The sequence below is a fragment of the Cricetulus griseus genome, chromosome 3 (genome assembly GCF_003668045.3).
Source record: "Cricetulus griseus strain 17A/GY chromosome 3, alternate assembly CriGri-PICRH-1.0, whole genome shotgun sequence".
In the NCBI taxonomy this organism is placed as follows: domain Eukaryota; kingdom Metazoa; phylum Chordata; class Mammalia; order Rodentia; family Cricetidae; genus Cricetulus; species Cricetulus griseus.
The window spans coordinates 182210352-182231985 of record NC_048596.1 but is presented as its reverse complement, the minus strand read 5'-3'; the positions used below and the strand labels follow the sequence as shown (position 1 = coordinate 182231985).

The window sequence follows — 21634 nt, the reverse complement described above, 5'->3', positions numbered from 1 at the left end:
AAGGCTATGCCCCTTCCTGGCCACCCCCATTGGTGGTTCTGTCCCTCCCACTGGCCCTGGGGCCCCTCCCATCCTCAGTCTAGATAAGACCAGCCTAGGACTGCCTCATCTGGCAGTAGGCACTGGGCTGGAATGGGGCTGCCTGGCTCCCCATGGCAGTGGGTGCTGCTGCTGTTGGGGCTGCTGCTCCCTCCTGCCACCCCCTTCTGGCTCCTCAATGTGCTCTTCCCCCCGCAAACCACGCCCAAGGCTGAACTCAGTAACCACACAAGGCCTGTCATCCTCGGTAAGCCCCCACTAGGCCCCTGATGCATCAAGCAAGACTTTGGGGAGCCTGGGTCTTAGCCCCTGACAGCAGCAGATGCTGTCAAAATTCTTCTGCCCCACCATTAGTGGGTCTTAGCCCCCTCATACCTGTGGGGAAGGGGCAAAGCCTAGTTCTACAGAGATACCACCCCTCTCCCCTTCACACTGTTCTATGTCTAAGTTGTCTTCAGGGGCTTAGGGTTGGGGTGGTGGTCAGTAAATGGGATGTGGTTTGCCTGACCGTAGCCAGGGCACCTCAAACTATGGCCAGCTCCAGATACACTGGATACTAGGTTAAGCCCCACTACTTCCTTGGCTTCTACTTTACCAAGAAGGAGATACCCAGTCCAGTGCCAGATAGCACAAGAGGTCCATAAATGCCTCCCTCCCGTTCTAGGCCCAGCCCATGTTCCCTCGTACCTATTTGTTCTCTCCTTGGACTTTGGCAATAATGGAAAGCCAAGCTGGATGTTTGTTTTGTGGGGGCAGGGGTCAGCGGCTTGGTTCCTGCACCTTCCCTGCCTAAAGGGAGCCTGGATGTTGCAGTACTGGTGGGGCAGTAGGAAGTGTGGTGGAGAGAAGATAGATATGGTTAGAGGGTGTGGGAAATGGAGGGGTGGGCGTTTTTTGGTGGTAGGGTGGGGGGTTGGAGAGAAGCCAAGAAGTCCAGAACAAAAGCTGGTGCCCACAGTGCCTGGCTGCCTGGGGAATCGGCTGGAAGCTAAGCTGGATAAACCAGATGTGGTGAACTGGTTGTGCTACCGCAAGACAGAGGACTTCTTCACCATCTGGCTGGATCTCAATATGTTTCTACCCCTTGGGGTGGACTGCTGGATTGATAATACCAGGTATGTTCCATGTGCCCTACCCATCCTCTACACATTTCCCCTGGTTACTGGTTGCTAAATGTTCCACTGTCCCCAGGGTTGTCTACAACCGCAGCTCTGGGCACGTGTCCAATGCTCCTGGTGTACAGATCCGTGTCCCTGGCTTTGGCAAGACCTACTCTGTTGAGTACTTAGATGACAACAAGCTAGCAGGTGTGTCTACTCAGGGAAAGGAAGGGGCTCTTGGCCATCAGGCTGGCATACAGGTATGATGGACAGAGATCCCTATATTGCTGCCTCCCCACAGGTTACATGCACACACTGGTACAGAATCTGGTTAACAATGGGTATGTGCGGGATGAGACAGTGCGGGCCGCACCCTATGACTGGCGTCTGGAACCCAGTGAGTGTTTACAGGTGGTGGGCTGGGGGCATGACAGGTGGTCCCAGACTCTCATTGCTCTGACCTATCTGCCCATCTTCAGGCCAGCAGGATGAATACTACCGGAAGCTGGCAGGACTGGTAGAGGAGATGTATGCTGCTTATGGGAAGCCTGTCTTCCTTATTGGGCACAGCCTTGGCTGCCTACATGTGCTCTACTTCTTACTGCGTCAGCCTCAGTCCTGGAAGGACCGCTTCATTGATGGTTTTATCTCTCTTGGGGCTCCTTGGGGTGGCTCTATCAAGCCCATGCTGGTCATGGCCTCAGGTGAGGATCCTCTTGATCACTGTCATCCTGGGCAGGGTGAGGGTGGGATGAAACAGATCACAGAGCTGGCTGTCACTCCAGCTGTGCTCAGTGTCCCCAGGGAAATTTTCTGTTCACTAGCTCCTTGAAGACAGCCATTAGGATGTCTCCTTGTAGAGTCTTTTAGTGATGATAAGGGAGGTGATAGAGGAGGCCAATCCAAGTAGTCTGTCAGCCCCAGATTTACTCTTTGTAGGCCCAGATCCTGTATACTCTGGCTTTTAGTTACTTTTCACTCCCCGGAGCACCATGCCCAGAAATCTGTTTTATTGAGGACATATCTACCGCAGCAGGGCCAAACCTAGGGATCCTTTATGCTCTTTTTCTTTTTTGGGGGGTGGCTTCCCTAGGAACCCAACACTAATATAGCCACCATTCACTGATCCCCATTTTCTACTGGGCACAGAAAGACCCAGCCTTCATTGTTAACATCCTCACCAGACTACACCACTGAATCTAAAACAGACACCGTCTAAACCTCCAAAAATACAATCTTGTGACTACTGTGCAGCATAGGCCCTTCACAGGACATTACACACACACACTTCCCAGATCTCTCTCTTTTTTTGGTTTTCCAAGACAGGGTTTCTCTGTATTGCTTTGGAGCCTGTCTTGGAACTCTCTCTGTAGACCAGGCTGACCTCTGCCTCCTGTGTGCTGGGATTAAAGGCTTTCCGCCATCAACGCCCCAGCTGATCTCATTAACTGCTCCTCTTCCAGTACATACCATTTGAGGCCCTATAGCTCTGTCTTACAGAAATATCAACATAGCCTCTTATACAAACATTGAGCACTTAACACCAGGCCTGTTCCAGTCTGTGTCTTGGAATCAAGGTCAGGATGGGGCAGGACAAGTTTTTTGTTGTTGTTGTTTTGTTTTTTGAGACAGGGTTGCTCTGTGGCTTTGGAGCCTGTCCTGGAACTAGCTCTTGTAGACCAGGCTGGTCTCGAACTCACAGAGATCCACCTACCTCTGCCTCCTGTGTGCTGGGATTAAAGGCGTGAGCCACTACCCACCGCCTGGCAGGACAAAGTTTAAGTGCTTCACTGAGGCAAATAGGGAGCCAGGCCCAGCTCCCTGTCCCACCTGGTTCTGTATCCACAGGTGACAACCAGGGCATCCCATTCATGTCCAGCATCAAGCTGAGAGAGGAGCAACGAATAACCACGACCTCCCCCTGGATGTTTCCAGCCCGCCAAGTATGGCCTGAAGACCATGTATTCATTTCCACACCAAACTTCAATTACACAGGCCAAGACTTCAAACGTTTTTTTGAGGATCTTCATTTTGAAGACGGATGGTACATGTGGCTACAGTCACGTGACCTGCTGGCAGGCCTCCCAGCACCTGGTGTAGAAGTATACTGTCTGTATGGTGTGGGTCTGCCCACACCTCACACATACATCTATGACCACAGCTTTCCCTACAAAGACCCAGTGGCTGCACTCTATGAGGATGGTGATGACACTGTAGCCACACGCAGCACTGAGCTCTGTGGCCGGTGGCATGGCCACCAATCACAGCCTGTACACCTGATGCCCATGAATGGGACAGAACATCTCAACATGGTCTTCAGCAATAAGACATTGGAACATATCAATGCCATTCTCTCAGGTGCCTATCGCCATGGTATTCCTGAGGCCCCAGCTGCCAGCCCAGGTCCCCCACCCCCTGAATAAAGACCTTGGCTGTTTTAAGTCCAAGTCCTGTGTGTTTTGGGTTAAGTGGAAGGCACTACTAGGATCCTTAAATGCATGTATCACCTGACCCAGGGTAACATGAGGTAAGATGGACTTTGCTAAGGCCTGAGATTGAACTGAACACTTTGAGATGTACAGATTCTCATTGTTCTGGTTGAGCTGCTCAGAAAGCCTGCCCTACACCTCCCTTCACGGTGCCTGTGTCCATATTCATATGTAGGTACAGCTGTGGGAATGGGGCACAGTGAAATATGATTTGAAATAGACATGAATTCTGGTTGGATACAAGAGTTGAAAATAGGGCCAGGTATGTTGGTTCCTTCTAGCACTCAGGAGGCAGAGGCAAGCAGATCTCTGTAATTTTGAGGTCAGCCTGATATATATTGTTACAGGACAGCCAGAGCTATACAGAGAAACCCTATCTTGAAAAAACAAACAAAACAACAACAAAGTAAAATTGCCTGTTGCTGCATCCCAGCACTTGGGAGGCAGAGGCAGGTGGATCTTAGTTCAAAGCCAGCCTAGTCTACAGAGTGAGATCCAGGACAGCTAGGACTACACGGAGAAACCCTGTCTTGAAAAACCAAAGGGGGGAGGAGGTGGCTCAGAGGTTAAGAGCTGCTCTTCTAGAAGTCTTGAGTTCAATTCCCAGCAACCACATGGTGGCTCACAACCATCTATAATGAGATCTGGTGCCCTCTTCTGGCCTGCAGTTATACATGCAGGCAGAACACTATAATAAATCTTTTGTTTTTCTTTTTTTTTTAAGTAAGCTCTGGGATTCCATAGCCAGCATTTAGGGGCTGGAGAGATGGCTCAGAAGACCACTGGCTCCTCTTCCAGAGAACACAGGTTTAATTCCCAGCACCCACATGGCAGTTCACAACTGTTTGTAACTCCAGCTGTAGGGGATCTGATACCCTCACAAAGACATATAAGCAGTTGAAACACCAATGCACATAAAAATAAATAGATCAGAGCAGTGGTGACACACACCTTTAATCCCAGCACTTGGGAGGCAGAGGCAGGCAGATCTCTGTAAATCTGAGGCCAGCCTGGTATACAGAACTAGTTTCAGGATAGCCAGGGCTACACAGAGAAACCCTGTCTCAAAATAAATAAATAAATAAATAAATAAAAGTTTAGAGCTAGGCAGTGATTGCACAGGCTTTTAATCTCTGCATTCAAGCCAGCCTGGTCTACAGATTGAGTTCCAGGACAGTCAGGACTGCATAGAGAATCCCTGTCTCAAAAACCAAAAAGAAAAATGTTTAGGATCTGAAGGAATGACAATTCATCTAAAGAAGGCTTAATTTGGGGCTTCAGAGATAGCTCAGAAGTTAAGACCACTGGTTGCATTTGAAGAGGACCTGGGTTTGGTTCCCAGTACCCTCATGAAGCCCTCTTTTGACCTTGGTGGGCCCCTAGCATGCATGTTGACACATTCACTCATAAACATAATTAAACCTAAAAGGACTTAATTGATACTTTGTTGTTGTTGTTTGTTTTTTTCGAGACAGGGTTTCTCTGTGGCTTTGGAAGCTGTTCTGGAACTAGCTCCTTGTAGACCAGGCTGGTCTCGAACTCACAGAGATCCACCTGCCTCTGCCACCGGAGTGCTGGGATTAAAGGCGTGTGCCACCAACGACCGGCAATTTATACTTATTTTTAAAGCATTGTATGTGCATGTGTTTTGCCTGCATATCTACATGTACTTGCAGTGCTCACATGGAGGGGGGGCAGGGTGTCAGATGAGATGGGAATGGAGGAACAGAGGAGCACCATCCTGGCCAGGGTTACAGCATGCACTTCCTTAAGTTACCTGGGACTAGAAGAAAAAGATGAAAGTGAAACAGAACATACTAGCCTCTGAACTAGGGTGGAGGTGAAAGTGAAAGTGGGAAGTGTACAAAAAAAAAAAAAAAAAAAAAAAACACAGAAGCCGAAGCAGACGCCTTTCTGATCCCCTGGCTTCACTCTGTTCGTCTGGTCCACCCATCGACCCCCGGATCTCAGTTGGCTTTCCTGCCCCGAGATGCTGAAGCAGGCAGTGGAACACAGAGGAGGCTTCTCTTTCGAGAACTGCCAGAGGTGAAGGGGGAGTGGAGATTTGGTTTCGAGCAGCTGGTGCTCAACTGTAGGCCTTTTTTTTTTTTTTTCTTTTTGGTGTTTTGGGGACGGGTTCAAGGATCCTCCCTAGAATCAGAGCTGAAATGCGAGTCACCCCATTGTTTACAGGAATGCGTCCTTGGAACAGGTCCTCTCGGGCCTTCGGGTCCCTCATGCACGCAAAACCGGGACTACCATCGCGGGACTTGTGTTCCGAGTGAGCAGGGTGATAGGCCTGGAGGGCTAGAATGGCGCCAATGTGGAGAATATTGGGTGGGCATTAAGGCCGGGCTCTTCCTCTGCAGGATGGAGTTATCTTGGGCGCGGATACGCGGGCCACTAACGATTCGGTCGTGGTGGACAAAAGCTGCGAGAAGATCCACTTCATCGCCCCCAAAATCTAGTAAGAATTCCCCAGCCCAGCCCCCACTCTCAAACAAAAGCTGCACTGTCACGCCCTAGTCTGCCCCTGCACATCCCTGTCCACACCCGCCGTCCCTTTCCCCTCAGCTGCTGTGGGGCTGGAGTGGCTGCGGACACTGAGATGACCACGCGGATGGCAGCTTCCAAGATGGAGCTACACGCGCTGTCCACCGGCCGTGAGCCTCGGGTGGCCACGGTCACCCGTATCCTGCGCCAGACACTCTTCCGGTGAGGAAGTAGGGTGAAGGGGTCATCTGCAGGTAGGCGGGGTCGACAGGAGTGGGGGACCGAAGAGAGACCGGAAGAAGCCAGGCGGGGTCTAACCAAAATTGAGTTCCGGAAGAAGCAATTGTAGAACGCCAGGTCACAGGAAGGGGTGGGACTCAGATCGAGAAGTGGCATAAGGGGCGGGCCTGGCACCAGCTGGCAATATCAGCGCCCACTGGTCCACAGGTACCAAGGCCACGTGGGAGCATCACTGATCGTGGGCGGGGTTGATCTGACCGGGCCTCAACTCTATGGCGTGCACCCCCACGGTTCCTACAGCCGTCTGCCCTTTACTGCCCTGGGTGAGTGCTTCCATCCTTTCCCCACGAACTTTCCCCTGCCATCCTACCTTCAAGGTTTGTTTCCCAGATGCAGCTACAGCTGACTTCAGATGTCCCTTTCCACCTTCAGGCTCTGGACAGGATGCAGCCTTGGCACTGTTGGAGGACAGGTTCCAGCCAAACATGACGGTGAGCAACTTCAGCCCATTACTTCATGCTCACAGGTGGGGAGTGCCCCCCTCCCCCCCCCAAAAAAAAACCCTGGTCAAATATAGAAATAAGGCAGGCTTGTAGGGAAGAAGGTAACACCTGAGTAGGGACTGAATAATGTTGAAGGTCCAGTCGGGAATCAAGGTTAGATTGGTTAGTTGAAGCCCACAAAGGATCATTAACGGAAGGAAGAGGTAAAGCCCAGTGGTATATGAGGTTTCAGGTCTGGACTTTGGAGTGGGATAGAAATAGAGATAACTAAGACCCAGAGAGAAACTCAGTGACAGAGGACTACATTGGTGGGTGGGAGGATTGCTGGAAGGGGCCTTATAAGTGTAAGGGACACTGAGAAGTTTGTACACAGGACAGTGGGTGGAGGGAACACAGGGTTTTGGGAGAGGGGGAGTCAGAAGCTAAGGGAATGAAGGGAAAGGAGGTTGGGCTTGCACAAATGGCAAATTGTCTAGGCTTCAAGATTAACAAAATCCTCAGAGTGAGACAACACCAGGTTCATTTAGTGTCATTCACACTACCACAGCTGGAGGCTGCACAAGAGCTGTTGGTGGAAGCCATCACTGCAGGGATCCTGGGTGACCTGGGCTCTGGAGGCAGTGTGGATGCATGTGTGATCACTGCAACAGGCGCCCAGCTGCTGAGGACACTGAGCTCTCCCACAAAGCCAGTGCAGAGGTAGGAGCAGGGGGAGGGAGGACTATAGGGGGACTGCAGTCTTAGCCAGGGTGGCAAATGGGAGGTCTTCCAGAACAGGACAGGATACATGCTGAAAGGCTGGCCCTCCTCCCTTCTAGAACTGGCCGTTACCACTTTGCTCCTGGAACCACAGCTGTCCTGACCCAGGAAGTAAGACCTCTGAACCTGGAGCTTCTGGAGGAAACGGTGCAGACCATGGAGGTGGAATAAAGTGGCCTAAGACTTAGAGCTTGGTACAGGGGGAATAAACCCCGGAAATACAAACATTTAAACAGAAGACTGTGTCATTCTTTCTTCTATTTTACATTTATTTATTATGTATATAGTGTTCTGTCTGCATGTCAGCCTGCAGGCTAGAACACCAGACCTCATTACAGATGGTTGTGAGCCACCACCATGTGGTTGCCGGGAATTGAACTCAGGACCTCTGGAAGAGCAGCCAATGCTCTTAACCAATGAGCTCACGACTGTCTCATTCTTGAGGAGTGGGACAAGCAGCCATAGAAGCTTTGTGGCAGAGGTATCTAAGGACCCTGAGGCCTGGTTCCTGGCCTGCTCTTCATCTTTACCTCAGGAATCTGTCCATTCAGAATCCCAGGCCTAGCCAGCAGGCTTTGAGATGGAAAGCTACATCTTATCATCCCCAAACCTAACTCCACATGGTAGAAGCTTACCCCACAAATCGCCCCCGTCTTGTAAGACCCCATGGACAGCCCCTACTCATAGCCTTTCTCTGGCTTATCAGTGACCCCCTACTGCCACCAGGTCCACCCAGGATCCTAAGGGGCTAAAATGCTGATAGAGCAACTAAGGGCAAGTTCTCACCAAGCACTCCTCACTACAGTGCCTCTACTTATGTCACTCTCAGATGACCAGGCATGTGTGAGCCACTGGTGAAAAGCTAGGGCTTGTCTGCACATGTGGGGCTGTGAGTAGGGAAATTGACTCCAAGTTCTCTGGGCTGATAGGGGTCATGGACTCATGGGAAAAGATGACACATTTAACAAGAAACCTTTGCTAAATAAGCACCTGTTGAGTGCCAGGCCCACTGGGTGCTGGTGGGAACATCCTGCTCTCAGAGTAGCTAAGCTCCACTGGGCCTTCAGAATGGATAAACCACATTCTCCAGAGAGGTTTTCCAGGCTGGATGTCCTTGGCCCCTGACTGTATTCCCTAACATTTTTTTTTTTTTTTTTAGATTCTATTTTTTTTAATTAATTTATTATGTATACAATCTTCTGCCTGCACACCAGCAGAGGGCACCAGATCTCATTCAAGGTGGTGTGAGCCACAATGTGGTTGCCGGGAATTGAACTCAGGACCTCTGGAAGAACAGTCAGTGCTCTCAACCGCTGAGTCATCTCTCCGGCACCCTAACATTTTATTATAAAAATTTTATATACAATAGTAAAGTTAAGGGAATTGTTCACTAAACATATGTCTACCAGACTTTATAATTCACATTTTGTTGTATTTGATCTTATGTTTATCCATTCCTTTATTTACCCATTTACTTCTTTCATTTTTTAGACTGAGGCATTATTTTTTAATATTTTTTAAAATTGGCTAGGCAGTGGTGGCACACACCTTTAACCCCAGGACTTGGAAGACAAAAGCAGTTGGATCTCAGTGAGTTTGAGGTCAGCCTGGTCTATAAAGTGAGTTCCAGGACAGCGAGGACTGTTACACAGAGAAACCCTCTCACAAAACAATATGTATGTATGTATGTATGTATGTATGTATATAAATATATATATATATATATATATTTAATATTTATTTTACATCCCAACTGCAGTTTCTACTCCCTCCTTACCTCCCATTCCCTCCCCTATACTGAGGTATTCTTGAACCAGTTAAAGCCTTTGATATCCTAGAAAAAGTCAAGCCAACTCACCTGCTCAACTCTGCACACAGAAACACCTTCTCTCTCTCCACTGGTTAAGCTCAGCCTGGAGCTCAGTAACACATGAATTGTGGACAGATTTGCCCATGGCAATCTGAGGTCTAGAAACAGATTTCATGGCTGTCACTCTTGTACTTCCAGCTTTCGTCCAGAGTGTCTCAGTCACTGAGGGCTCACTCACACTTACAGAAATGTAGGTCTTAGAGCTAGACATGTGAGGATTTGTGTCCCATCCTTCCTCGTGCTGGTAAGACAGTCAGCATCTCTGGGCAAACCTCTGACTCCTGTTCCATGCTGATGAGAAATGATTAATTTAGGATTCAGAACCTCCATCCCTGGCCTTCACAGCAGAGCTGGATACATCTGACCATTCTTCCACCAATCATCTTACCCCTATGTTCTGAGCAGGCTTTTCTGGGAGTCCACTCCTGATAGCCCTGGGAAACTTCATAGGTTCCAGCCACCAGGTTGATAGTTTAGACCTAGTTAAGCCATATGTCCATGGTACCCAGTGACCAACACTTGAGATAGTAGGTGGTTCAGAACGCCAATAGGAAGCCAAAGTTTGGGGAGCCACCTCCCCAAGGTGAGAGCCTCACACCTGGCTACGTGATAATTCCAAGGACTTTGGCCTAAGACCTCCCCTAGGCAGGTGTGGGAGTGTGCTAAGACCACACAGCTGGCCTCGTCTCAAGCTCAAGACCTCTGCCCAAGGACAAGGATACCCATAAATAAAGCCAAGCTAGTCTCAACCTCATCCATTATCTTCCACAATGTTACTGCTCAGCCTAACCCTCAGCCTGGTCCTCCTTGGCTCCTCCTGGGGTAAGTGGGCTAGAAGCAACCCTGATTGAACAACCTAGGACAATTTAGCTCCCAGCTCCTGTTTAGGGGCTCAGAGAAGAAGCCAGCCTGGCTAGAAGAGAAATGGACAGTGCAGGCAAAAGAAAACCGATGTTCCTAGGCAAAAAAAAAAAAAAAAAAAAAAAAAAAAAAGAGCCTTCAGGGCTGGGAGTGAGGGAAGAGCCAAGGACCAGTCTCGCAAATGAGACAGGAGATTGAGCCAGACCTGAGAAGACTCAGGAAAACACGAAAGATGTGTATAGTCTATACAAAGCAGACTTCAATTGCTCAGGCCTAGAATAGAGGGCCAAGGAGAAGACCCCAGGAATCAGGTAGAAAAGTGGCCTTAAGAACATTAGGACTAGGTTGGTTGGTTGGTGTGATGGAGTTACGGTGTGATGCTGTGGCATTTGAAGGATGGTAGGATGGAGTAACCAATATAGCTGTGTATGCCTGGAAGGCACCCATGAGAAGGGCTAGAGAGTAATCCTCTTGATTTTCATCCCTCTGGAATATGCAGCTTGGGGGCACCTTAAGGAAGAATGTAGGGAGAGGTAGGCTGGGATGTGGATCCTTACCAGCCCTGTGTTCAGGCTGTGGTGTTCCTGCCATCACACCTGTATTGAGCTCCACCCAGAGGATTGTCAATGGGGAGAACGCAGTGCCTGGCTCCTGGCCCTGGCAGGTGTCTCTGCAGGTACACACTCTGGGGGAGGATCAGGGTCCTGCATGCCTTATGCCTATGGGTAACTTAAGCCCATTCAGATATCTAACTTTTGACCCTAGGAAAGCAATGGCTACCACTTCTGTGGTGGTTCTCTCATCAGCCCAAACTGGGTAGTCACTGCTACCCACTGCCAAGTCACGTGAGTGTAATCTACCTTCCCTGCCCAGTCCATCTCTTTCACTTCCTTCCCTTGGGTTCCCCCTCTGTGACTCCCTAGCAGCTACCCATTCCCATTATCCTTGCAGTCCTGGACGACACTTTGTTGTTTTGGGAGAATATGACCGATCTTCCAATGCTGAGCCTGTGCAAGTGCTATCCATCTCGAAGGTAAGTACCTGGCTGCACATGGAAAAAGGAAAAATGGGCTTCAGGTGGCTTTGGACACATAAACTCTGGCATGCCCCGACCTAACCCTGAGCACCAACCTTGGGGACCTGCACCTGGTTCCAGCTCTCCATGGCTCTTTCCTGGCTCCATAGGCCATTTCACACCCTAATTGGAACCCCACCAATTTGAACAATGACGTGACACTCCTGAAGCTCGCCTCACCAGCCCGGTACACATCACGAATCTCACCAGTCTGCCTGGCTTCCTCAAATGAGGCACTACCTGCAGGCCTCACATGTGTCACCACTGGCTGGGGCCGCACCAGTGGTGTGGGTAAGAACTCGGGTAAGAATGAGGGGGGTCAAGAATAAGCATCCTGGGCTGGCCTGACCACCTTTCCTGGCCCACAGGCAATGTGACACCAGCACGTCTGCAGCAAGTAGTTCTACCCCTGGTCACTGTGAATCAGTGTCGGCAGTATTGGGGTTCAGATATTACTGATTCCATGATCTGTGCAGGTGCCTCAGGTGCCTCTTCCTGTCAGGTAAGCATAGGCACTCTGTCCTCTGAACTGTCCCATGGCATACTTCCCCAAACTGACATACCAACTTTTCCTTTTTTCCTCCCTTTCAGGGTGACTCAGGAGGTCCTCTTGTCTGCCAGAAAGGAAACACATGGGTGCTTACTGGTATTGTTTCCTGGGGCACTAAGAACTGCAATGTGCGAGCACCAGCAGTATACGCTCGGGTTAGCAAGTTCAACACCTGGATCAACCAGGTCATGGCCAACAACTAAACTGTTCGAAAGATCCTTTCCCCATCTCAATCCAATAAAGACACCAGGCTCAGTTCTCTTGTGTACCTTTGTCTTCCATCCTGGCTTAGTGGAAAGGACTGGTTCTTGAGAACTCTACCTTGACCTGGACTTTGTCATCCCAGGCTACTCCTCTTTTTGAACAATCCATTAGTCCCATGGCACAGTCAGGGTAGCCAGAAAAAAAATGGCAGCCTTCCCTGGGGAGGCGCCTGTTTATTGGATACAGAAGATACATTTACAGAGTACACAAAATAAATAACTACACATTCTCCATCCATGGTCCATGGCATGAAGGCCTGGTGGACCTATCAAAGGCCCAAGGCACATACTCCCTCTGCCCTATCCTCACAACCAGACATATTTTGGGCAAGAAAGAAAATAAATCCCCAGTGGTTCACACCCACAGAGATTCCTGGGGAACTAGTGGGGGAAAAGGATTCTGAGGCTGTGAGGCTCAGGTCCACCACGGCCTCCTGTTCAGGGGCAGGAGGATGTAAGGAGAGGGTAAAGAAGGCACAGTTGACTTGGCACAGAGTGGTCTCTTTGGTATCCCAATGGAGGTGGCATCGTAGAAAGAGGGCCTAGCCCAAGGCTGCCTACTGAAAGGAGCTAAGTGGGAATCAGACTTCCTGCTGACAGAGGCTTGCTTAGTCTAGCTAAGGCTAAAGCAAGGCTCTGTCTGACCCCTTCCTACCCACAGAGAGCAGCTACAGAGGGAGGGAGCTTGGATTCCAGCCTAATGTGGTGGTAGGGAAACCATGACAACTATAGGAACTGCTGTGGCTCAGTTCTCTGGGAAAGCAGCCCCTGCAACACTACCCTACCTCCCAAAAGAGCTCCCTCCAGCCTGACTCAGTGGGGCCAACCTGGAAAGTTAATGCTATGAAAAGAAGTGGACACAGGGCAGATAGGGCAAGGCCAGCTCTTACAGCAAGGTCAGCACCCAAGGCACCCGGGGTTCAGAGGCAGGTAACACAGTACGGCTAAGTTCCAGGGTGAGGTTTGAAGAAGCTGAGCAGAAGGGGAGTTGAGCAGCCCAGGACTCTCCCCCAGTTCAGCAACTCCTTTCTTTCCTCTTCCTTTTCGACGGTTGTGGGTTGCAAGGGTGTGCACCAGTCACCACCCCTCCCCCGGCCACCTATACCCAGACCAGACACTAGATGGTGCCATTGTGGAGCTGTAAAGAGGGCATGGCAGCTTTAGAAAAGGAACCAGCAAAGGGCAATACCCAAAGATAAAACGAAGGTTGACAAATGGAATTCTGAGGAGAACCCTTTTCAGGAACATCCATCCCCCAGGTAGCAGCAGTGGATCTCCCTTTAACCCCTCACAGCTGGGGAATGAAATGGACATCCAAGTAGGGAGAGGGAGACAATACTCAGCTCTGCAAAGGTACAGAGGCCGACAGGCAGGATCTCTCTCATAGAGAGGCTGGAGTCTAAAGATAAGGTCCTGCCACAGTCCTACCACAAGAGGTCCTGGCAATTCTGGGGGCTAGAAGGGGTTCCTGGTGGCACCATGAAGAAAGACTGCTCTTGGCTAGGGAAAATGGTGGGGTTGCTTGGATCTAACTGGGCCTAAGGGACCAGTGAGACACCTGGGGTTTGCAATCTAATCCAAGACCTCCCACTGGAGCATAATCTTAAGGGTCAGCATGACATAGGATGGGAGTTAGACCAATGCTTTGTGGAGGAAAGGGAGGCTATAAAAGTAATGGATTCAGAGTCCTGAACCATAGGACTCTTTCTACTTAACACTATATAGACTCCTCTGGTCCAAGAAAGAGGCAAACATTAAGGACATCAGTGGGGACTGGGTCCTGCCCTTTCTTCCAACTCAGAGCAGCTGCCTACCAGGCTCCCAGTTTAGATGATCCTGGGCCACCATGCCATCATAACAGGCCCAGGCCTATGATAGGAGGTAGGGACTACTAACGGCACAGAGAAGAGCTGGGTATAGACAAGCTCTGGCCATGATGCCGAGATACAGAGAAGTTATTGGGCCCAGGTGACAAAGCAGAGAGTGGCCAGGATGAGACAATAGTGTGTGGCTCAACCATTATACTGCTGCTGATAGCGCAGGTTGAGCTCCCGCAGTTCCCGCTCCCGAACACGGCGTGACTTGTTGGAGCGTGTAGAGCGGCTGGAACGTGTGGACTGTGAAGATTTGGTGCTTTGGCAACGAGAGGAAGCACGCTTGAGGAGATTCTGGGAGATGGATCGGTGCAGATTCTTCATGGAAGAAGAGGCTGCCATGCTTACTACCCATGGGTGTCTCAGGGCCTGCAGTGCAGTCATCCGGGCTCCAGGGTCCACTGTCAGCAGGCGGTCAATGAAGTCCTTGGCCAGATTAGATACACTAGGCCAGGGCTAGAAGCCAAAGACAAGCATTTGTGTGAGAGGACTCAACATTGCCCTCCCATCTGGATGACTCCACTGTAACACTAGGATCTACCCTGCATTTGGGCAGCACTCCTCCTCTCATGCAGTATACTAGAACTCCTTTCTCTTCTCCTCAGTGCTGACTCAGTTACTAAGCAGGTGCTGCTTGGTGATGAGTCTGAGGAGGAGGAAGGGATCCATCATCTACCCTGGGGAGCAATTTTAAGTGCTCTGTCCCCAAAGCCTGACTAAAGGAGGTGGACCTGCCAAGACCCCTAACCTACCCTAGGGAGACTTCTTTTTAAACAGGCTTTCTATGTATAGTCCTGGCTGTCCTGGAACTAAATATGTACATCAGGCTGGCCTGTAACTCACAGGGATCTACCTATATCTTCTTCCTGAGTGCTGGGATTAAAGGCGTGTGCCACCACATCTGGCTGGGAGATTTTTTTTCAACATTTATTTTTTATGTGTGCAGGTACCCATGGAGGATAGATGGATCTGGAGTTTCAGGCAGCTGTGAGCCCTCCGTGGGTCCTGGCAACTGAACCTAGGTCCTTTCCAAGGATAGTTCTTACCTGCTGAGCCATCTCTCCAGTTCTCCTAGATTTTTTAAGTAATCCAATTGTTTTTTTCACTATGTCTAAGCTCCAACAACCATCTGTAGGGCCAAGTTGAGTAGAAGGGATTTTCACAATCCTTACTGAGAGGGTCTCACCTTCTAACTTCCAAGGAATTCCCCCTCAGCCTCCAGGCACCAAGAGAAAACAACATTTAATGAATCTATATTTCTCAGTTTGGTGACAGAGTAGGAACTTCTGGGGACAGATAAAGAGGCACTTTTCAGTTTGTATGACTTCTTTGAGCCACAAAAGCTCCTGTAATTAGCCATGTATAGTGGTACACGCCTTTAATCTGAGCATTTGGGAGACAGAGGCTGGCAGATGCCCATGAGTTTAAGGCCAGTATGTTCTGCACAGTGAGACCCTATCTCAAAACAAAAAGACAATTCCTATAAGTATGTGCCAGCTTCCTTCTAGTACATTTCTATTCCTACAGAGATCCTAAAAACCTGTTCTGCTCCAAGTAACCAGAGCTGCCTTGTCTTAGTCACTCACCAAGCAGCTGTCAATCCCTGGATCTCAGCCTCCCTAACTTGTCTTTACTTGGATGAACTTAAATTCTAAGGATAAAGGGCATTTCCTTAGATGCTCTCCTAGTCCCCACTGCTTACAATTACTCTAGTCTGTGAGCTCCAAGCTGATTACTCCCCTTAGATGGTACTGAACCCTAGTGCATGGTGTAACAGACACAGAAGGTACTCAGTAGGTACAATTGTAGTGAGTAACCACAGTGGGTGCTGTCAAATGGGTATCCTTTGGGGAAGCTGCTGCAGCCATGGAACTCAGCCTAGTGGGGCTAAGTGCTGAGGATCCTTAAGCTGACCCATTAGAGGACAGGTTCTGGGGCCCTGAATCTCCTGAGAGAATTTCTAGAAAGGGCTCTGATGTTCCTTAAAGGGTAGACAGCCAGGTAATTCCCTGTTCTGCTGTACAGGCTCTAGTAGGATGCCAGGGGCACCATTGCTTTCTTTACTGCTAGGTGAAGGCTGTCCTACTTCCATGGCACCTTCACCTTGGGGAGCCTCTTAGCATGCTCTCCAGGGCAATTAGGCACACCTGACAAGAATCCATGTGTCTAGTTAACAAAGACACACACACCTGCTGATTCATATGGCCCTAGTAGGGCTCCTTTGACCTCTTGCTACACAACTTCCTAACTTCTAGACAGAAGTGATGCAGAGAGAAGACTGGTCTGGACTCCTAAGGAAGAGGTAGGTGGTTTTCTTGCAGTCACTGTCCTCACTTGCCTGTTAGAAAGCACATCTTTCTGGGCAGTAATGGCACATGCCTTTAATCCTACCACTCAGGAGACAGATGCCGGCAGATCTCTGTGAGTCTGAGGCTGCCTCACAGTGTGACTTCCAGGACAGCCAGGACTATACAGAGAAACAAAACCTGTGCAAAAAACACAAAGGAAGGAAGGAAGGAAGGAAGGAAGGAAGGAAGGAAGGAAGGAAGGAAAGATACCCATTCACATAAAGATTTTTTTTTTCTTTAAAGAAAGTCCTGTGGATTGCTGCTGCCACCTGAGCACAAGCCTCTGGCCTCTCATGAGATGGAAACAGCAGGCCTATCAGAGCATCTGAAGAACACAGTAAGCCTAGAGCTAAACAGAGTAGATCAGAATACCTGTGTTGTGCCCTATAACTCTGGTAACTAGGAAAGATACTGCAGCCCAGCCTAGCTTGTTGGAAAAATGGCTCCAAGGCATCCCAGGGTACTCTGAACAGAGCTGAATGAATCTGAGTCTGTCCCTTACTCGATTCTGAATAGAAGAAACAAGTCCTAAGCCAGGCATTTCGGTACACACATAAGATTCCAGAACTTAGCTGGGCAGTGATGGTACACACCTTTAGTACTAGCACTTGGGCACAGGCAGGTGGATCTCTCTGAGTTTAAGGGCAACCTGGTCTACAGAGTGAATTCCAGGACAGCCAGAGCTACACAGAGAAACCCTGACTTGAAAACAATAACAAATACCGATGGTGATAATAAAAAAAAAGACCCCAATACTTGGCAGGAGGATCAGGAAGGAATTCCTGTACTTTATAGACAATTTGAAGCCAGTTTAGGCCTCCTGAGACCTATCACAAACACCCTCCTCCAAACAAGAGTAGTAGTTTCTCTGCAGAAGGCAGAACAGTGGTAATGCTGGACTCAAACTAGAAGCCTAAACAAGGATGTATCAAAGACTTTCGAAATTCAGATCCTCACCCAGTTAAAGCATGGACTCCTGCAGCTTGCAACCAGTCTGATGTTGTCTTAAAAAGGGCCTCTCACCAGACCTGCACAGCGATCCTAAACATCTCCATCTCCAGAGTAGCACAGGCACACACCAGGCACCAACCCCTGCTGCCTGTCAGGCGCTCAGCCTGTTAGTGCCAAAGCGAGCCAGATTGATCCACCCTTCCTACTCCCCCAGACTCTCGCCTCATCAATTATTGTGTTCGTGCCACTGTGTGCAGAATGCCAATGGACTCATTTGTCTGAGAGCCAGCCCAGCTCTCTGGAAAGCCCCCAACACTCCCCATCTTTGAAGAGCTGGGAGCAACTATGCTGGTAGTGGTCTCCAAGCCAATGTGACTCAAGTCATACTAACAGATGTTTCTCAGTCTAACCTTTGTATGTTAGGAAAAAACTGCAGAAGTTGTCAAATAGGTTGAACAGAGGAAATTGGTCCTCATCCAGCTTGCAGACAGTGAGGCAGGGGTTGACCTCCAGTTGAGTGACCTCTGTAAGGCTTCCCTAGACCTCCCACATGGCTCAGAAATGTAAGTCCACAGCCCACTTCTGGACTCCAATCCAGCACCGCCCAAGGAAGTGGTCACTACCTGAAGCCCATCCCCTGCCAGGCTATGACTGACTGGTCAGGAGGCATTCTGGACATGAGGAAAAGAAAAATGATTAAACACCCTCGCCCTTCAGTTTCCAAAGTTCTAACTGCTTCCTCTGACTAAAGGACAGAACTCTGACCTCAGTATATATCCTTATGGTTGGACAGGGACATTCGTGGGTCTCAGGTAGCTGACAGACAGCACAGGTCCCAAGTAGCAGCTGTTAGTCTTACATTGGTTTCTACCTGCATCTGGACAGATATGAAACACAAGAGGGAGTGAGGGCTAGCAGGAGAGGTCAGTCAGCTCTGCCTGCAGACAATCCGGAGATTAGAAGACAGCATCCATATATATGCTACTAGCCATTCTCCATGAGTCTCTGGACACTGCCTGGGTGGGGCTGAGGCTGTAGGAGGAAGGTAATCATCATCACTCTGAGTCTAACCATCAAGCAGGCTGCCCTTTTCCCTAGTACACAGACTCCCAAAGACCTTGCTCCCTTGCAGCTAAAGTACCTATTCTTGAGGTTGTAACAGCAGTGGAGACAACTGCAGAGAGTGGGAGGGACCACTCCCTAAGCATCCCCTCACCAATTTCCTCTCATTATCTCCTACTTTTCTCCTGGGCAAAGCCATTCCTCTGTGGACTCCAACTCTCTCCTAGAGGGAGAGGCACCAATATAGAAAGGCATTGTGTTCCAGCTCAGAGAACTTGTCATCTCTCTTTTCTCTGCCCCCTCTACCTGAGTGGCAAGGTATGGCAAGAGCATTTCCCAAGGCTACAACATAGTCTCACTTTGAGCCTGAGCTAAGGGAATGGGGTTGGAGGCACCTGTCCAGCCTATGGTGCATAGGGATGAGACGGCTGCTTCCTTCTGGCAGCAAACACTGCTTACCTACTGCCTCTGACTTGAGAAGGCTAACCACTCTCAAGTCAGACTATAGAGAAAAAATGGCCCAGGTCTCTTCTGGATGGCATCAGGGTGAAAGGTTAAGTGTCAGGCTACAAGCCCAGTGACCAATTCCACTTCTCTGTATGACCTAACAGAACTCACAGCCTCCCCACTTTCAACATGGAGAGAAAAACACAACATAATTCTAAGTCTCTGCTGATTTTGAAAGTTCTGGGTTTTAAGAGCATGGCATCCCAATCTCTTTTCACTCCCTGGCTGCATGTGAGGAATAGATGTGCTACATTACCCAACCTCCTGACTCTTGAGGATCCTTAAACAGCCCAGAACTTTGAGATAAGAAGGTAGTCCTGCTAGCAGCCGGGTGTGTGTGGGGGTGTGAGGGGAGGAACAAAGCTGGGCTTGCTACCATGACTCAGTTCTTCCTTCAGCTTTATCTCAAGATGTATTTTTATATTTTCAGACCCAATATTCCCACCCTCAAAGGCCTTCTTTCTATACTTGCGGGGGCCTGAATCAAAGCCCAGAAAAGGGCACAGAAGAAATTCTGGGAAACAGAGCTTTGGGTTTACTCAGGAGAGCAGAATTCTTATTGTAACAGTGAGGACAACACACTCAGAAACTGCTTCCAAGGTTATGGTTTGGTTTTCGAAAAAATGTAGCAAGTTTGGACACTGGTGGAGCCAGCAAACGCTCTGATCCAAACAGCAACATTGGTGTCCCTCCCACGCTGAGATTCCATAGTGCCTAGGGAAGGAGTGAGCAACTGGGAAGAGGATGTGAGGGCAGTCTAAAGAAGGAAAAATAACAGACATTTTAAGGAGTTTGTAGAGAAAAGGTCTCACAGGTCAGCCTCAGCCTTCTGGGTGTTGGGATCAAGCCCAACATGTGTGTATCATAATGCCTTGCTGGGCTTTGCTTTTGTTTTTGAGAACATAGCTCTTTATGTGTCTCTCAGGTCAGTCTCAAACTCCTGGGCTCCAAGTGACCCTACCATTTGACTTGACATCCTCAGCTGCATTCAGCTGACAACAGAGTTTTGGTGTTTTGTTTGTTTTTGTAGTATAAGTTTAATGGGCAAGTGGATTATCTCTAGCCCTGAAATTTGCATTTGGTCTTAGCCCAGCGATTCTCAACCTGTAGGTTGTGATCCCTTTGGGGTTGCATATCAGATATTTATATTACGATTTATAACAGCAGCTAAATTACAATTATGAAGTAGCAATGAAATAATACTATGGTTGGGGATTACCATAATATGAGGAACTTTATTAAAGGGTCACAGCATTAGGAGGGTTGAGAACCAGTCTTTGCCAAAAGGTCAAGAAACAGCAACAAAAACAAAAAAAGATAAGAATAGAGGGTTTTTGTTGTTGTTGTTTTTTGAGACAGGGTTTCTCTGCATAACCTTGGCTGTCCTGGAACTCACTCTGTAGATCAGACTGGCCTTGAACTCACAGAGATCCACCTGGCTTTTTTCCAAAAAGAAAATTTATTTCTAAAAATTAAATTTATCCGGGTGTTGGTGGCGCACGCCTTTAATCCCAGCACTCGGGAGGCAGAGGCAGGTGGATCTCTGTGAGTGTGAGACCAGCCTGGTCTACAAGAGCTAGTTCCAGGACAGCCTCCAAAGCCACAGAGAAACCCTGTCTTGAAAAAAAAAATTAAATTTAATTAGCCAGGTGGTGGCACATGCCTTTTATCTCAGTGCTTGGGAGGTAGAGGCAGAAGGATCTCTGAGTTTGAGGCCAGCCTGGTCTACAGAGTGAGTTCAAGGACAGCCAGAGCTGCAGAAACCTTGTCTTGAGAAAACAAAATAAAACAAATATAATTTAATTAAATAGAGGCAGAGGGGTTGGAGCATGTTGCTCAGTGATACAGTGCTTGCATATCACTGTACAAGGCCCAGAATTCAATAGAGAGGGAGAAAAGGAGAAAGAGTGAAGGGAGAGTGAGGAAGGAAGGAGAGAGAAATGAGAATAAAATGCAATCTTGTGCTCCAAACTGTCTCTTCTAAGAGCTCATGAAGCAGAGGGAGATAGGAAAGGGGATAGGGTCAAAGCAGAGTATAGCTTAAGTACTTAAAAGGATGACAACCTATGCCAGCTGATCTAGCAATGTCTATTTTAACAATGTCCTGGAGCAAGCGTGGAGGGTTCTTGATCTAGATGAATGCTATAAAATGTTCTCTTTTATTTCCATTCAAGGATTCTGTGGAAGCCAAGTAGTGTCCAGGGCCTGAGCTAGCTTTCTTTCCCTTGTTTCTTTAAATAAACTTCTTCCATCTAAAACAAATTTTAGATGTATCCTAAGCAGGCTTCAAACTCATTATGTAGCTAAGGATGACCTTGAACTTCTGATTCTCCTGCTTCCACCTCCTGAGGTATACATCATCATTCCTGATATATGTAGTCTTCAGGCTCAAACCTAGGGCCTCAGGTATGCTAGGGAAGCACTCTACCAACTGAGATACATACCCAGTCCCCATTTTAGCTTTGAAGTGGTATTGAGCCTCAGTGGCTGTTTGAATCTCACTCACAGGTGTTGTGGTCTCTGTCTTCAGAGGTCTGTGTCCCTAGAACCCTACACACAGCACGATTTAGTTGAGGACTGGTACTTGGTCAACAACACTGAATAGCAGGATGAGTAAACAGATGAAGGTAACTCAGCTTTCTGCTCAAGT

The 21634-nt window shown here is 48.8% G+C and overlaps 4 protein-coding genes across 7 annotated transcripts in view; 3 read left to right on the top strand and 1 right to left on the bottom strand.

The window, feature by feature from the left end:
• The first annotated feature begins 65 nt into the window (after nt 1-65).
• Lcat (lecithin-cholesterol acyltransferase) lies at nt 66-3586 on the top strand. Of its 2 annotated transcripts, XM_027405879.2 has the most exons (6): nt 66-286; nt 998-1154; nt 1231-1346; nt 1441-1536; nt 1619-1843; nt 2988-3586. In XM_027405879.2, the coding sequence occupies exons 1-6, from the start codon at nt 133-135 to the stop codon at nt 3560-3562; spliced, it is 1323 nt and encodes a 440-aa protein (XP_027261680.1). In that variant the 5' UTR covers nt 66-132; the 3' UTR covers nt 3563-3586. The 2 variants fall into 2 exon arrangements, with proteins under 2 accessions (XP_027261680.1, XP_027261679.1); XM_027405878.1 differs by having other exon boundaries at nt 143-1154.
• A 1912-nt stretch (nt 3587-5498) lies between these two features.
• Psmb10 (proteasome 20S subunit beta 10) lies at nt 5499-7861 on the top strand. 2 transcript variants are annotated; one of them, XM_027405876.2, is made up of 8 exons: nt 5503-5674; nt 5822-5909; nt 5998-6095; nt 6203-6343; nt 6569-6684; nt 6794-6852; nt 7412-7563; nt 7683-7861. In XM_027405876.2, exons 1-8 carry the CDS (start codon nt 5619-5621, stop codon nt 7792-7794), a joined length of 822 nt encoding a protein of 273 aa, XP_027261677.1. In that variant the 5' UTR covers nt 5503-5618; the 3' UTR covers nt 7795-7861. The 2 variants fall into 2 exon arrangements, with proteins under 2 accessions (XP_027261678.1, XP_027261677.1); XM_027405877.2 differs by lacking the exon at nt 7412-7563 and having other exon boundaries at nt 5499-5674.
• A 2399-nt stretch (nt 7862-10260) lies between these two features.
• Nucleotides 10261-12234, top strand: Ctrl (chymotrypsin like). 2 transcript variants are annotated; one of them, XM_027405875.2, is made up of 7 exons: nt 10261-10315; nt 10927-11030; nt 11120-11199; nt 11306-11387; nt 11540-11720; nt 11798-11931; nt 12021-12234. In XM_027405875.2, exons 1-7 carry the CDS (start codon nt 10264-10266, stop codon nt 12180-12182), a joined length of 795 nt encoding a protein of 264 aa, XP_027261676.1. In that variant the 5' UTR covers nt 10261-10263; the 3' UTR covers nt 12183-12234. The 2 variants fall into 2 exon arrangements, with proteins under 2 accessions (XP_027261676.1, XP_027261675.1); XM_027405874.2 differs by lacking the exon at nt 10261-10315 and having other exon boundaries at nt 10472-11030.
• Nucleotides 12235-12373: 139 nt separating this feature from the next.
• Pskh1 (protein serine kinase H1) overlaps nt 12374-21634 on the bottom strand; it is a 32380-nt gene continuing 23119 nt past the window's right edge. The window contains exon 3 of the mRNA XM_027405873.2: nt 12374-14572. Coding sequence (XP_027261674.1) covers nt 14255-14572 — 318 coding nt within the window. The 3' untranslated portion in view covers nt 12374-14254. The remainder of the gene's footprint in view (nt 14573-21634) is intronic.

Bases quoted from the DNA above. Each gene is read 5' to 3' on its own strand.
- Lcat (XM_027405878.1), top strand. From the start codon at position 775: ATGTTTGTTTTGTGGGGGCAGGGGTCAGCGGCTTGGTTCCTGCACCTT. The intron at 1,155-1,230 runs GTATGTTCCATG...CACTGTCCCCAG, and splicing joins TGCTGGATTGATAATACCAG to GGTTGTCTACAACCGCAGCT. The intron at 1,347-1,440 runs GTGTGTCTACTC...GCCTCCCCACAG, and splicing joins AGATGACAACAAGCTAGCAG to GTTACATGCACACACTGGTA.
- Psmb10 (XM_027405876.2), top strand. From the start codon at position 5,619: ATGCTGAAGCAGGCAGTGGAACACAGAGGAGGCTTCTCTTTCGAGAAC. The intron at 5,910-5,997 runs GTGAGCAGGGTG...CTTCCTCTGCAG, and splicing joins TCGCGGGACTTGTGTTCCGA to GATGGAGTTATCTTGGGCGC. The intron at 6,685-6,793 runs GTGAGTGCTTCC...TTCCACCTTCAG, and splicing joins TCTGCCCTTTACTGCCCTGG to GCTCTGGACAGGATGCAGCC.
- Ctrl (XM_027405874.2), top strand. From the start codon at position 10,848: ATGCAGCTTGGGGGCACCTTAAGGAAGAATGTAGGGAGAGGTAGGCTG. The intron at 11,031-11,119 runs GTACACACTCTG...TTTTGACCCTAG, and splicing joins CCTGGCAGGTGTCTCTGCAG to GAAAGCAATGGCTACCACTT. The intron at 11,388-11,539 runs GTAAGTACCTGG...CTGGCTCCATAG, and splicing joins AAGTGCTATCCATCTCGAAG to GCCATTTCACACCCTAATTG.